Consider the following 13,493-nt stretch of genomic DNA (forward strand, 5'->3'; position numbering starts at 1 on the left):
AGATGATCTTTCTTCTGTAGCTTCTTCCTGCTTGTTAGGGGCAGTAGGCCCTACCTTACAAGGTGTAAAACCCTCCTGCTATTCTATCTCGGCTGGAGGAGATGGATCTGGCATCCTGGGTGAAGCTGGATGAAGTCCCCATATGGCTAACAAGATGTTGATTCCGGAAGAAATACACTTGATTAGAATCTTAAGGATATATGATTCCACTAAGAAGATATCAGACCAAAAAAGTAGAAAAGGCCAGGTGCTGCAAAGTCTGAAATTTCCCAAAGTTGGTGGGAAACAGTGTTCTTCCTTCACTTATTTCATAGTATTTGCTAACTCTAGGGAGAGACTGCAATGGGCAATGGGTTTCTGTATAAATTGCCAATCACAGTTCCTATGGTAGAGGAGAGGAATGGGAGGAGTCATTGCCCTTTTTAGTTAAGCTACAGGAGATGAAAACAGACAAGGTTTTTAAAAGGGGTGTCTGGTTTGTCCTCCCTGTAGCAATAAGCATTTGGGCTACAGTTGGAACAGCTGACTTTGACACAGACATTACTTAGCTTTTGCTCTCAAAGAGGTATTTCAGGTCATCCAATGACTGGAATTCATGCATCCTGTCAGGTGCTTCTGGTAAGCTGGTACTTTTTTGGGTACCAACTGGCTTCACTCAGGATTAGTGCACCAAGCTGGCAATTCCTTTAACTTTGATAGCTATAGGAGTGATTAAAACTACAGGATAAGGTCCCTTCCATTTAGGCTCTAATTGAGAGTCAGGCCTATTTTTTTGCCAAGTTTTGATTAGAACCTGGTTTCCAGGTCCTGAGTGACAAAGGGTTACCCATGGACTATCTCAAAGGGGATACGCTTAGGTGGGTCCTAGTCACCTCATTTGCCATGTCCCTTCTGGTGGGAAATGCTTAGCCCTGGTAGGATGGCATGTGGATCTGCAAGTCTTCCCCAGGTATGAGTGGGGCAGGTTCAGGAATAAGGGCTAGGAGGGAGATATGGGCTAAGAATGTCTTCCATCTGCTGTGGGGTGAAGATGGAGAGGTCACCCCCATTAATTTGGTGGCTTTTTAAGTTGAAAGGGCTGTTATCCCCACTGTTCTTAGGCATGGTGGCTATTCTTTTATCTTACAGATATGTTCATTAACTACTTAGAAAATGAAGTTTACCAGGACTTTTAACATGTTTAATATTTCTCTGTACATGGTCTAGAATAGAAAGAAGATATCACCATAATCATCAGACATATATCTAGAATAGGATATAGATATAGTACTTAATACTAATTAATGCACTACTCAATGCATACATTTCTCTTTGAGCTGCAACAGACTCAAGTTCCAAGTTTGCAATACCTTACATGTTATCTGTCCATGAGAGTAGGCCATAATGCCAATTGCGTTTAAGTTCCACTCACAGTACTCTGGTAATCATTGCATCACTTGGTATGCCCTTCACACAGCCATCAAGTTGCAGCACCATTAACCTTAGAGAAGCTAGGAAGGTAGCTTCCAGTATTTCACTGGCCTGGTGCATAGCACCCCTTGGCACTATGAAACAGTGCCAGTCTGGAGGCAATATCCATTGCACATTTGGCTATATCAAGCCATTGTTGGCTGCTGCAGGAGTTTGACACTGCAATATAGTCTCCACTGAGTTCAGGAGCACAACCAGAAATGTAGTAGATATCTTTATTGTTTTAGGGGTCAGTGACCAACCTAGCCAATAACTCAGATGGAGGCAACCTGCAGTGTATTGAAGGCCTGGTTTGAATGCACAAGATAGTTTGACAATGCTAAAGTCTATCTCTTGAACAACTTTGAAAAGTTTCTCTACTTTTTTTTTAGCAGTTGAATTAATTCCACTTGTGATTTATACATTAAATCCACTAGCAAGACAGTATTGACAGTTAAAGACTCATTTTTAGGTAACCTTTCACTGTTATCCAATTTGTAACAGGTGAACACAGAATCTGATTTCCTAGGTGCAAGCAAACTGACAAAGTTAAACACAGATTTCAAAGTTGAACACAAAGTTAAGCACAGATTAAAACATAAGAATTTTATATCTTTAGCATTTCTAGGAACTCTTTATTTTAATTGATAGCACATGAGATTTCTTATTTTTCAGGAGAGGTTTAGTAACCGGTTTGGATCTTGATCTCTATTCACACCTTTTATACACACAACTGAGGTTAAACTAATGGAAGTTTGAGGTTTACTTCCTCCTTTCCTTAAGGAGACATGGCATAAGGCTTCTGGGCCTCAGATCTACCTGTCCTCTTTTCTTACACTGGTTTAGCTGAAATTCAGGGTTTCATACAGAGGGTGCTCTCGGCTCTCCTGGGGCCACGTAGACCAGCAGTAGCAGGGTTTCCTGATTCTTGAGAAGACACTCCTGTGGGGGTTTGCTGCTATGTAGAGGCTGCACCCGTTATTCTGGGAGGAATGAAGAAGCCCTTTTTAGCCGACCGATCTGGCACCCCAGAGTCCTCGTCTGACTAGAATGTTCACCACCCGCATAACCTGGAGCTGATGCTCTGTTCTCAGGGTCCCAAGAATTTTAAACTTCAGAGCCTGGCCTGCAGGCGTCCCTGTGGGTGGCCCAGGTCCTGGAGCACGTGTGATAATTCCAGAGATCAGACCGATGAGCCAAGCCAAGTTGGTGGAGAGGTTCTGAGCAGTTACCCAAAATCGAAGCACCTGAGAAGCCTCAGGGGCTATTTGGCTGCCCTCTGAATGGAAGGGCCCTCTGAATGGGGGCCACTCAGGGCTCACTGCTCTGGTTCTCGGCACCCCTGACATTTCAGGGTCCAAGACTGACTGCACAGTTATTCAAACAGAAGTTCCTGAGTTAAATATCAGGGAAATTTTGGCTGCTTTCTTATTCCTGCCACCCCACGGAATCACAGAGTCCCTGCCGCCAGGCATTTCTGGGGCCATTCTGGACTTGGGAGACAGGCCAAGTAGATCTTGGGGTTGAATAGATTTCAACCTGGAGTTGCCAAGCCGACTATTGCTCCTCCTTGGAGAAGGGGCAAAAACTTCTTCCTCCTATCCTTCCAGAGGTCTTAGACGCAGTCCTGGTTTTCTGACTTTACTGTCTAGGAGTTTCCCAGTTAGACCAGCCATCAAAAGGCCATTAAATGACTTGAGATCAATTGTTCTAGCTTAGAGGCCTTGGGGCCCTGAGGCGATCACTTCCTCGCTAGCACAGGCATTTTCAGTTTTACAGTTTTTAAGACATTCCAAAGCATTTTAACACAAACATGTAATAAGAGATTCAGTAGCAAGAAGCAGGAAGGTAAAAACATGGGTAAAGGTTAATGTTGCAAGAGCGTCCTGGCCTTGGGGAAGGGAACTCCCACGGCATCCATCTTTGGCTCTTCCTGCTGCCTTTCCACTGCATCACTTCATTCCCTCCCCCCAGCTGTGGTCAGATAGAAAGGCTGCTTTGCAAAGGTATGGACCCGCTGGGAGGGACAAGCACCCAGCTCTCACCATTGCTGTGCTGCTGCTAAGGGGAGAAGGCAGGAGAAGGCAATGGAAGGGCAGGCCCAATGGCTACTGAAAGGGCTGGAAAAAGAAGCTTCCTAGCACCCAGCAGTCTGCTGGGGAATCTGTCTTGGCAGGGCTGTGATTTGAGTCACTGCCCTATGCCCCAAGCCGACCTGGCTGGGGTCAGATCTAACAAGCCTGGGCACACAGCGGAGACATCGAGAATTCCTGTGCCCCAGCCTCTTCCCTCCCAGGATTACATCCTATGGGGTTCGTAGGTGAACCCGTTTAAAATGGAGAACCAACGGAAGGCATTAAAAAGGCTGTAGGCCATGGTTCCCTTCACAAATAACTTCCTAGCTGTGGCTCACCAAATATGTTACCAGATTTTGTCTAGGTTCTTGACTATGCTGCAGAAATGAATTTCAAGAGCAGGTTGGGTCAGTTAGGCCAGTAATTTATTAAAGTAGGGAGGGAAGAAAAATGGGAGAAAATAACAGATCAGGGGTCCCAGGTAGAGAAGAAGGGGCTGCAAAATGATAAAGCGGGCTGATTCACAGACTATAATTCCCCATTATAGATTATAAATGCAAGGTTTTACTTGTGTGGCCATGATTGCGGAGGAAAAACAGGGAGAGCGGGATGTAGAAGGCAGGAACAGGGGTCCCAAGGCGAGAGAGCACAGGTTCAGGACTTGTACCTGCTTTTTGAACCATTATTCTACCCCTTTGCTATTGGTAGGGGAGAGTTCCAGCTGTTTACTGTTTGATTGATACCCCACCCATCAATTCTGTGAGGCCCAATGATAAAGTCCTTGGGGAGTATCTTGGCCTCTCCTGGCTTCTGGAGGAAGTCTTCTTCTGAGTGGCAGGACCTTGGGGAGGGTCTTCCAGCAGCCGTCTTGGAGCTATTGACGTCCACGTGGACTTCTTGCCAGGTTCCAGATCCATCTGTTGATTCCCTATCTTACTAGGCTGCTTCAGTTCTTGGGAGACAGAAGAGCAACCATCTCAACTAGGAGTAGGATTCCGTGGAGTAACGTAGCAAGAAACTGAGTGGAGCAGATGAACCCTGGAACTTATTATAGAAAGGTAGATGGTGTGTGCAAAGACAGGGAAATAAAAGCATGTGTGTAAAGACTGGAGTTCTGTATGGCTGAAGGCGGAGCATGGGGTTAAGGCATGAAATTGATTCGTTATTGGGTCATGCCTTAGGCATTTGTTGAGTGCCATCTACATGCCAGACTGTGTTCAAAGGGAATGAACGATGCTGTAGAGAAAAAAGCAAAGCCCCTCTCCTTAAAAATACCTTTTACAAAGGAGGATAGATGACGAACAAGTACAAAACCAAATAACCGAGCAGGAAAAGTTCTATGATGGGTGAAGTGACAGAGGCTGGGTGGGGACTCTCATTTGTATGGGGTGGTCAGGAAGATCTCTCTGAGGAGGTAGCATTTTGGTCTGAAGGACAGACAGAAGCTGCCAGTGCAGATGGGGAGTGGGCGGGTACACAGAGGGGTTCAGGTGGTGGCCAGCCGCAGGCAAAGGCCCTGAGGCGAGCGGGGTAAAGCAGAGCCTGGCCACTTACGCTTGCTCTACCAACCTTTTGGTAGTGGGTGTTGAGGATCCAGGGAGCCTGAGTCGTGGGAAAGTCTGCCCCCAAGAATTTGCAGAAAGGCCACAAGTTTGCCTAAGGCTGTACTTCCACAGTGCAGAGACCCACATAAATGGAGGCTCGCTATTAATCAAGCTAATTGCAGAATTCTGCCTAAAACCTAGATTCAAGCATCACCTCAAAGACCTTTTCCTTCTGCAGACCAACATCGACGACCCAGGGCGGGCGGCAGAGTAAAGAAAACCCAAGTGATGAGGGCGGCAGCAACGGGGGGCTTTGCACACCCGAGAGGAAGGCGCGGAGAAGAAGGAGAGGTCGGATTCCAACATGGGCGAGGGGTACAAACGCAGAGTCACACGCTTTTACGGACCTCCCAGTGGTGGGTGTGGATGGGGAAAGGTCAATTTCCTCACCCATAAACGAGGACAGTTAGAATCTCTGTCCCCTACTATTCCGTAAGCATCTTAAAGGTAGAGAAGACAAGGGGAAAAGAAAGCTGTTAAATTCACTCAGCCCGCTAGTGTCCAAGGACCGCAGGTGCACCTGTACGCACGGGGGCGGGGTCAGCCTCCCTCAGGACCGAGCCCGCCATCCAACAAGGCCAAAGGCAGCACAGCGCCTGGGGTAGAGGACTGGACACGTGATCCCGGCCCGCGGGTGGGAGGAAGGACTCCAGCGGGCGCCAGGGCCGTGGGAGCACGAGCCTACAAGGAGGTCTTTCTTGTCCACGACCAAGTCCTCCCGCGGGGAAAACGACCGTGCCCGCTCCGACGCGCCCTTCTCCGGCGCGAGGACGGACAGAACTGACACCCGGCTTCTCCCACGACGGCGTGAACGCAGCGACTCCAGGCAGGAGCCCCTAGCGCCCCCCGCGGGACCCGGGGCCTCGGCGCCCCTCTCGGAGCCCGTCGCCGGCGAGCTGCGTCGGGCCGCGGAGCACCATGGGGCGGGTAGTTCAGGGGCCAGCGCGGCCTCGGGCCGCGGGGGCCGCGGAACTCCATTTCCCGGGAGCCCCCGCGGCGGTGATGCGGCCCGTGCGCATGGGCGGGCCGGGCTCCGGGGCGACGGGGGCGGGAGCGCGCGCGAGGCGGGAGCGCGGCGTCGGGATGCAGCGCCCCGGGCCCTTCAGCACCCTCTACGGGCGGGTCCTGGCCCCGCTGCCCGGGCGGGCCGGGGGCGCGGCCTCGGGCGGAGGCGGCGGCAGCTGGGGCGCCCCGGGCTCCCACGTACAGCCGCCCGGACGCGCGCACTCCGAGCCCCACAGCGGCGCGGGCGGTGCGGGCCTTTGCGGCGGGGGTGGCGGTCGTGCCTGCCCGGCCCCCTCCACGATGTCCAAGGCCGAGGAGGCCAAGAGGCTGGCGGGCCGCGCGGCCGTGGAGAACCACGTGAGGGTGAGCGACGAGGGGCGCTCCTGGTGCCCGCTCTGGGCACGGCCGCCGTGGCCCAGGTTTCTGGCGGGGGTGGGGGGGGGGGGTGGTACGTGGGCGGGGAGGGGGTGCTTTTACCCGGGTGCAGGCTCCCTTTATTCTCCGCCCCTTAAAGGCGGTGTGCATGTAGAATGGATTGGGGGCGAGCCCCTCAAAAGTTGAGCTATCCCCATACCCCGCGTCCGGGTCGAGTAACAGTTTGTAAAGTGGAGCCTGGTGGTGCCTGATCTTTGGGGCCAGTGCTAGAAGGGACTTGCCGTGTTGCCTCCTTATCAGCAAGTGGCATACGGTCGAGTTTTGGGGCAGGGGGCATAGGTGAGAGCTGGGTGGCACAGTGCTTTGAAATTTCGCTCCTGGGAGTTTCTTAGCTTGGCGCGCGCGCGCCCAGGAGAGTCCAGGGTGGGAAACCTGGCCCCCAGGGAGAACCCAGGGTGGGGAACCGGGCGCCCAGGCAGAGCCCAGGGAGAGCCCAGGGTGGGAACCCGGCGCCCAGGCGTTAAACGTCGCTGAGGTTTGGCGGATGCTGTTCTTCCAGGCGGGGCTGTTAGGCGGGGAGGTCGTGGCCCCAGTTGTTTGTTTAGCGGCGGGTGTGGTGGTGTTGGTGGAGCCCGACTGGATTTATCGCTGGTCAAGTTAATTATAGCACTTTGACGGCGGCCAAGTGGAGTATCTTTGTCCAGTAGTGGAGTTTCCTTGGCCATGTTGGCGGTTTGTCTCCCTTTTCTATTTAGAAAGTGTTATTAGATTACCTTGTCCTCTTCTAAGGATAGTTCTTTACATTTGTCAACGCTTTGCTGTATGAAGGGATTTTGCGTAAATGAAGTTTGAGCCTCACGGCAGCCTGGTTAAGTGGGAAGAGCCACTTGTGGCTCAGTGTCTAAAGAGTGGCCGAAGGGCCCTGAGAACCCAAACGGAGTGACTCCTGTTCCAACGCTTCTACCTGTTCCTTTGCCATTCTGCTGTAGGTTGTTGCAAACCTGTTTAGTGATAGGATTTTCTGTGGGTATTCACAGAGATAGTGTAAAACTTGCAATCTGGCCCTATGTTTGGCTTCAGCACCTCAGATGAAAAACTGAAATTTCAAAAGTATTTTGATGTCTAGAATAGCTAGTGGATGGATAAATGACATCTGTTGGAACAGACAAGCCCCAAGTCTTAAGTTTTCCCAATAACCTGTTGATGTAATATTTGGTGGCATGTTTCCCAGATCTGTGTCTTATAGTTACGTATTTGGTTAAATAAAAAAAACCTGCAAGCCGTCCCTCAGACTAGAGCCCCAAACCCTTGGCAGCCACATCAGTTCATGGGGCATCTCACCCTGCCTCAGTTGCACCCACTTTCCCTGGCAAACTTCTTTCCTGAGATACCAGCATTACTTGAGTTTTACTATTTTCTGCTCTTAAATGTCGATCTATTCATTTTATTCACTCAGCAGGTGTTATTGCATGCCTATATGTGTCAAGCAGTTGTTGAGTGGCCAGAAATGTGAGTGAAGGAAGGAGGAGAAAAATCCCTGTAATTTGCAAACAGACTAATTCATGTCCACTAATTTACTGAGCAGTCATGTGCCTTTGTCAAGGTTGAGCTGCCCCCTCTGTTGCCGGATTTCTTACGTTCTTGGCTGTTACATAAAAGAATTTAAGAACATGCCAGTTCAGTTAGGCCAGTAGTTTATTAAGGAACCGAGAGAAGAGAATAGAAACGGGAGAATATAATAGATTATGGGTCCCACAGTATACCTGTAGGCTGGTCCAAGCAGAAACCCAGAGAGAGCTCTTGCAGTTGCTTTTGCAACCATTAATTACTCCTCCCCTGTTAGTGTTTGGGGGAGGGGGTCCCAGCCTTGCTGTTTTGATTGGTGACTGTACCCATCAATTCCCCTGGAGGGGGAGAGGCCCAATGGTAAGGCCCCTTGAGGCTATCCGGGCTTTTCCTTGATCCGGGATGAAGATTCCAGAGAGGTTCTTCCAGCAGCTTTTGGGTGGTGGGGGTCCTTCCCTCATGCGGGTTTCACTAGGTGTGTGTTTCACGGCTGTGGTTTCCTGCCAGGTCCGAGGTTCGTCTTCTCATTCCCTAAACTAGCCTGCCTCACCTTGGGGGCTGCCCTCAACCCCGGTGCAAGGCGGTGTCACGCTGAGCACTGGGTGCCTTGGAGTTGTTGAAGACTTGTCTAAGTTGACTGAGGTAGGATGTGTGCTGCACTGCGTTGCCTCCTTTGGAAGGGTTCTCAGAGCTGTCTCTTTCCTTTGGCCTGCCACCTCTCCAGGTTTGGGTTCTGTCGTGGCCAGAGGATTGCAGTTGCCCTTATCTTGTCCGCTCTGCCAACCGCCCAAGCGGTGTCCTCCCAAGTGTGTGTTGTCATCTTCAGAAGGTCTCATCTGCTGGTGGCACAGTGGTCCCCAAGTGGCCCCCTCCTTACTTCCATGTAACACATCTGGAGCGTCGCCTGTGTGCCAGGTTCAGAGCGTGGTGGAGGAAATAGGAAACACCGGTTGAGCCCACGGTCGTCTTATTCTTATGCTGTGTCCCCTTACTCCTCCTGAGTAGTATTGTGTGTTTCAGTGTCACTGTGCTAGGCCTAGAATGTCCATTCCTGTCCTCTGTCCTTTCCTGTTAAAATCCTGTTTGTCCTTCAAGGTATGGTTCAAAGGCCATCCCTCTCATATTTCTTTATCCTCCTAAGGGTAGAAAGGTTTTTCTCCTCTGCAGTTCTATGCACTTTATACCTCTATGTGTCTTATGTTCCAGGCAGCTGTGTGTTTGTCTCCCAGCCCTCTAAAGAGTACACTCCTGGAGGGTACCTGTTTTCCCTCATTAAATAAATGAGGGTATTAGAAAACAGGTTTCATCCTGCTCACAGGAGAAGTCAAAGAACCATAAATTTATATGCAATGCATGAATGTTAAAATGAATTTGTAAGAACCTACCTATCTATAGGGTAATCATCAATTGCATCTCACAGAAATAATTAATGTGCATTTCTGTGGATAAGGATTATTTTCAATGTTAAGTATTTCCTACAGGTTAAGGTCTATCCTTAGAGAGTGGTTAAATAGATTAACCAAAGACAAAGGCACTCACCCGGGTTGGATCAGATAATGATACTGGAGCCTCCCTCATTCCACTGAAAGGGTATCGGTTAATCTCCTGCTCACTTCAGAGTCTTAAATTTTTGCCGATAGTTTTGAGTTTATCCCAATAAGTGGTTTTAAGGGGTTGTGAGACGTGACTTATACTAACATTTTGTAAGCTGCTTAGTATGTGCTTGATAAACAGTAGCTCCTCCTTTGGTGTTGAGCTGTTTTGCCATAAACTGGTGGGAAGTAGTCCCCAGGAAGTTGCTTAGAAACTAAACCCAACGCCACTTCCTGATTGCCGGTGCCCCGACCCCCTCTGGCTGTTAGTGGCCTCACAGACCCGCTGAGCCGTCCTCCGCCCCTGGCCTGCTGACGTGGTGCCTTCCGCTCTCTGTTGATGCCTGCTTGGTGTTGTGAGACCTTTCTCCTTCCCTTTCTGCTCAGGAAGTGCCCTAGCTCTGTTACACATCCTTGCTGTTAAAGACGAAGCCCATTTCTCGTGTCCCTAACTGAGCCTTTGCCTTCTTTCCATGTTCTCCGGGGGGGGGGGGTTCCTGCAAAATAGGCTCCCCTTGGCGTCCTCTGGGTAGTTGCTGGGGTGCCTTGCTGTTCTGAGGTTACTTCTGTCAACCCGAGATAACAAACTGAGCTGCAGGACGATAAAGGCATTTATTTGGCTTTTGGGTCTTAGGATTGCTATTCAGCGAGCACAGTTTCATGTAGCAACCCAAACTGTGTCCCCGTTTGGCATTTCCAGGCTAGGCTTTTTTTTTTTTTTTTTTTAAATTAAAAAGAATTGTGGTTACATGCATACATCAATATATATCACGGAATTTGTCATTTTAACCGTTTTTGAAGTTTACAGTTCAGTGCTACCATCACCACCATCCATTACCGAAGCACCCGTCACCCAGAAGAGAAGCGTGGCGCTCATCACACAGCCCCGCTCCTTCTTCCTGGCCCCGGTGCCTTCTCCATCGCTGCGATCTGTTTATTCTAGACATTCCATACAAATGCAGTCGTACAGTGTCTGTCCTTCTGTGATTGGCGTACTTGACAGCATATCTCCCCACTGTTCACCCATGCTGCAGCCTGTATCAGGACCCACTTCCTCCCGTGACTTACTGAGTGATACCCCACTGCGATACCCCACTGCATGGGCAGGGCTCACCTCTTTTCTTCCACCATCAGATGCTGAACCCCTAGGCTGCCTCCACCTTTTGACTGTTTTGTAAATAATGCTGCCTTGAAGACTGGTAGAAGAGCGTCTCAGCCGCTGCTCTCAGTCTTCTTGGGTGCACACCCGGGAGTGGAACCCCTGGGTCATGCTGTAGGTAACTCCCTGTAACCATCTGAGGTACCAGGGAACGGCCTGCACAGCCCTGGCACCATCTTAATTCATTCCCACCTGCAGCGCACCAGGGTCAGGCAAGGGTTTTTAAAGGAGAAGCTTACACAGGTTGTGGTTAGTGCATATTTGGGGTACTCCCGATTGCCTTTCAGATTAGTTAACCGGGTTCTTTATCTTATGATTTGTTTATGTCCTGATGTCCTTAAAGTTTCGGGAGCATAGTTGCTTGACGCTTTGCATACTGTGGCAGTTTGTGACACCAGCTGAGATTTGCACAAGATGCAGCTCCAGAATTACTTACAGACTCCACTTGAAATCTCTTAGCGGTAGAAACTCTTATTTTGTTTTATTTCTTTTAACACTTTAGACCCTCCCATCCCCCTTCTGACTTTGAGAGACCTCTAGATAGCAGGCCTGATGTGTCTGACGTTCCCTGGGATGCCACCCCGTGAAGGCGGTCATTCCCCTGGGCTCAGTGGTTAAGCTCGTCCGGTGAGGCTTCAAAACCAGAAGCGCCAGTGTTCTGCTGTTAGGACTCCCCCAGGCGCAGGGTCTTTTTTCCTGTCCTTTCTGATTCTCTGCCTGGAGTTGGCCAGAAACCCTTCTGCATTTGTCTGCAGGCCATTTCTGTTAGGCAAACACCTTGTATGCTGCAAGATGTAATGCCAATAATTTTGTCTGGTGGGAAGTGGGGAGGAGGAGGTGACGTTGGCAGTGTCCGAGATGGAGAGGAGGGCTCTGGTGATAAGTTGCCCCCGGGCACCAGGATTAAGTGCAGCGTTGAGGCTCAACATTTAACGTTTCTGCAAAATGGGCACGGTACCTTCCTTGCACCTGCGTGGATGAATTGCTGACCACAGCATGATTTCACAGGTCTAGGAGGTAGGCTGAAGAGGAAGTAAAATGTGGCATTAATGGTGTTAACTGTTGGTTTCTTCTCTTTTTGGCAGAATAACCAAGTGCTGGGAATTGGAAGTGGTTCTACAATTGTCCATGCTGTGCAACGAATAGGTGCGTGCCCTGTTTGTCTACTGGCTGCTTTATGTGGGGTGATGGGGCCGGGAGGTGGAGTGGGGCAAAGGTTTGGCGCCTGCCCAGCTTGGCTCCAGCCGTGGGGCGTACGGGTGAGGGGCCGCCTCTGTGAGGCCAGTTGAGTGTTTCTACTTCTCTGGAAAGAGGCATTCCTGGGCCTCTTCAGCCACCTTGAGGGAAGCCGTTGCTTTGTGGCCTGCTCAGCTGGAGGGGAGAGCTGGTTTAGGGGGAGGGCTCCTTGGAATCTTAATCATCTTGGTGTCACACGCCTCCCTGGTTCTCTGTGGTCCCAGGGACCTTGAGCTGGGCCCGCTGAAACCTGCAGGTTCTTCCAGCCATCTCAGCTGACCAATTGAGGACAGAGTGAGCAGTTTGCCCTGTCCATGACCCCGGGGTGAATATGAGTCTCCTGGTATGGGTTGCTGGTTCTTTCAGGTGTGGACTTCGTTCTGATTGGGGTGTCTCTGAGCTTGCGAAAGGCTCAGGAATTATCAGCTCCAGTGGCTGCTCAACAGGTTTTACTGCCCCGCTTTTGTTTGTAAGAACAAAGACCAGAGGAGAGCCTTACCTCAATGCTTACCTCATCTTCTAGATACCAAGGGGCCAAGTCCCAAGAACTCTTTGTCCTTCAGGGGCCTTTGCCATGCTGGCATGATGGCTTCTGGAAGCTTCTTATTGGCCAGGAAGGGGCTTTAGTCGTATATACCTTTCACCTTAGCATGTGGAGGCTTTTAGGTCGTAGAATTAACTGTGGATTTCTTGATAGTGGTACCTAAACCTAACCAAGAGGCAGACCAACAAAAGACTGGAGCTAGACTGCTTGGGATCGATCGTAGCCCAGCTCTGCCACTTACTAGGTGTAACTAGCAAGTTACTTCACCTTTCCTTTCCTCAGTTTCCTCATCTGTTAAATGGGGACAGTAATCATAATTCACCTTTTGGATTGTTAGGATTAAAAGAGTTCATAGGTACACAGTTCTTAGAATGTTGCCAGGATGTAATACTAGCAGGCACTTCCGATGCTCTTTCTGAGGTTAGTATTAAACTCCATAGGCGTTTTGGTGTCCCTGTCTTGGGAGAGAAGGGCAGTCACCAGCTTTTCACCAAGGGTGGGACACAATGAAAGGCGGCTGTCAGTGGGAGACAGCCTTTCCCTCCCTGTTGGATTCAAACAGACCTTACATGTGATCGTCAAAATAAAGTGAGAAGAGGGAAAACCCACCAACACGGCTTTTGTCTCCACAGCTGAAAGAGTCAAGCAGGAGAACCTGAACCTCGTCTGCATCCCCACGTCCTTCCAGGTATGTCCTGCTCTCCATACGGCATCTGGGCGCACCTGGTGCTCAACTTGCTGGCCCCCTGCGGACGTGGACGTGTGGCTTTGGGTTGTTCTAGATGAGAGAGCCAGGAGCAGGCGAGGAGTTTATTGACCGAGGATTGCTCATGGAAAGTTTGGTTTTAGATTCATAAGTTTGTTCCTTCAGTGACTTTTTTTAGGGTA

The 13,493-nt window shown here is 50.1% G+C and overlaps 1 protein-coding gene across 1 annotated transcript in view; it reads left to right on the forward strand.

Annotated features, from left to right (window-relative positions):
* Positions 1–6,181: 6,181 nt before the first annotated feature.
* RPIA (ribose 5-phosphate isomerase A) overlaps positions 6,182–13,493 on the forward strand; it is a 35,192-nt gene continuing 27,880 nt past the window's right edge. Inside the window, exons 1-3 of the mRNA XM_058279057.2 lie at positions 6,182–6,496; positions 11,911–11,971; positions 13,238–13,293. Coding sequence (XP_058135040.1) covers positions 6,212–6,496; positions 11,911–11,971; positions 13,238–13,293 — 402 coding nt within the window. The 5' untranslated portion in view covers positions 6,182–6,211. The remainder of the gene's footprint in view (positions 6,497–11,910; positions 11,972–13,237; positions 13,294–13,493) is intronic.

Source organism: Dasypus novemcinctus, chromosome 17 (genome assembly GCF_030445035.2).
Source record: "Dasypus novemcinctus isolate mDasNov1 chromosome 17, mDasNov1.1.hap2, whole genome shotgun sequence".
Lineage (NCBI taxonomy): Eukaryota > Metazoa > Chordata > Mammalia > Cingulata > Dasypodidae > Dasypus > Dasypus novemcinctus.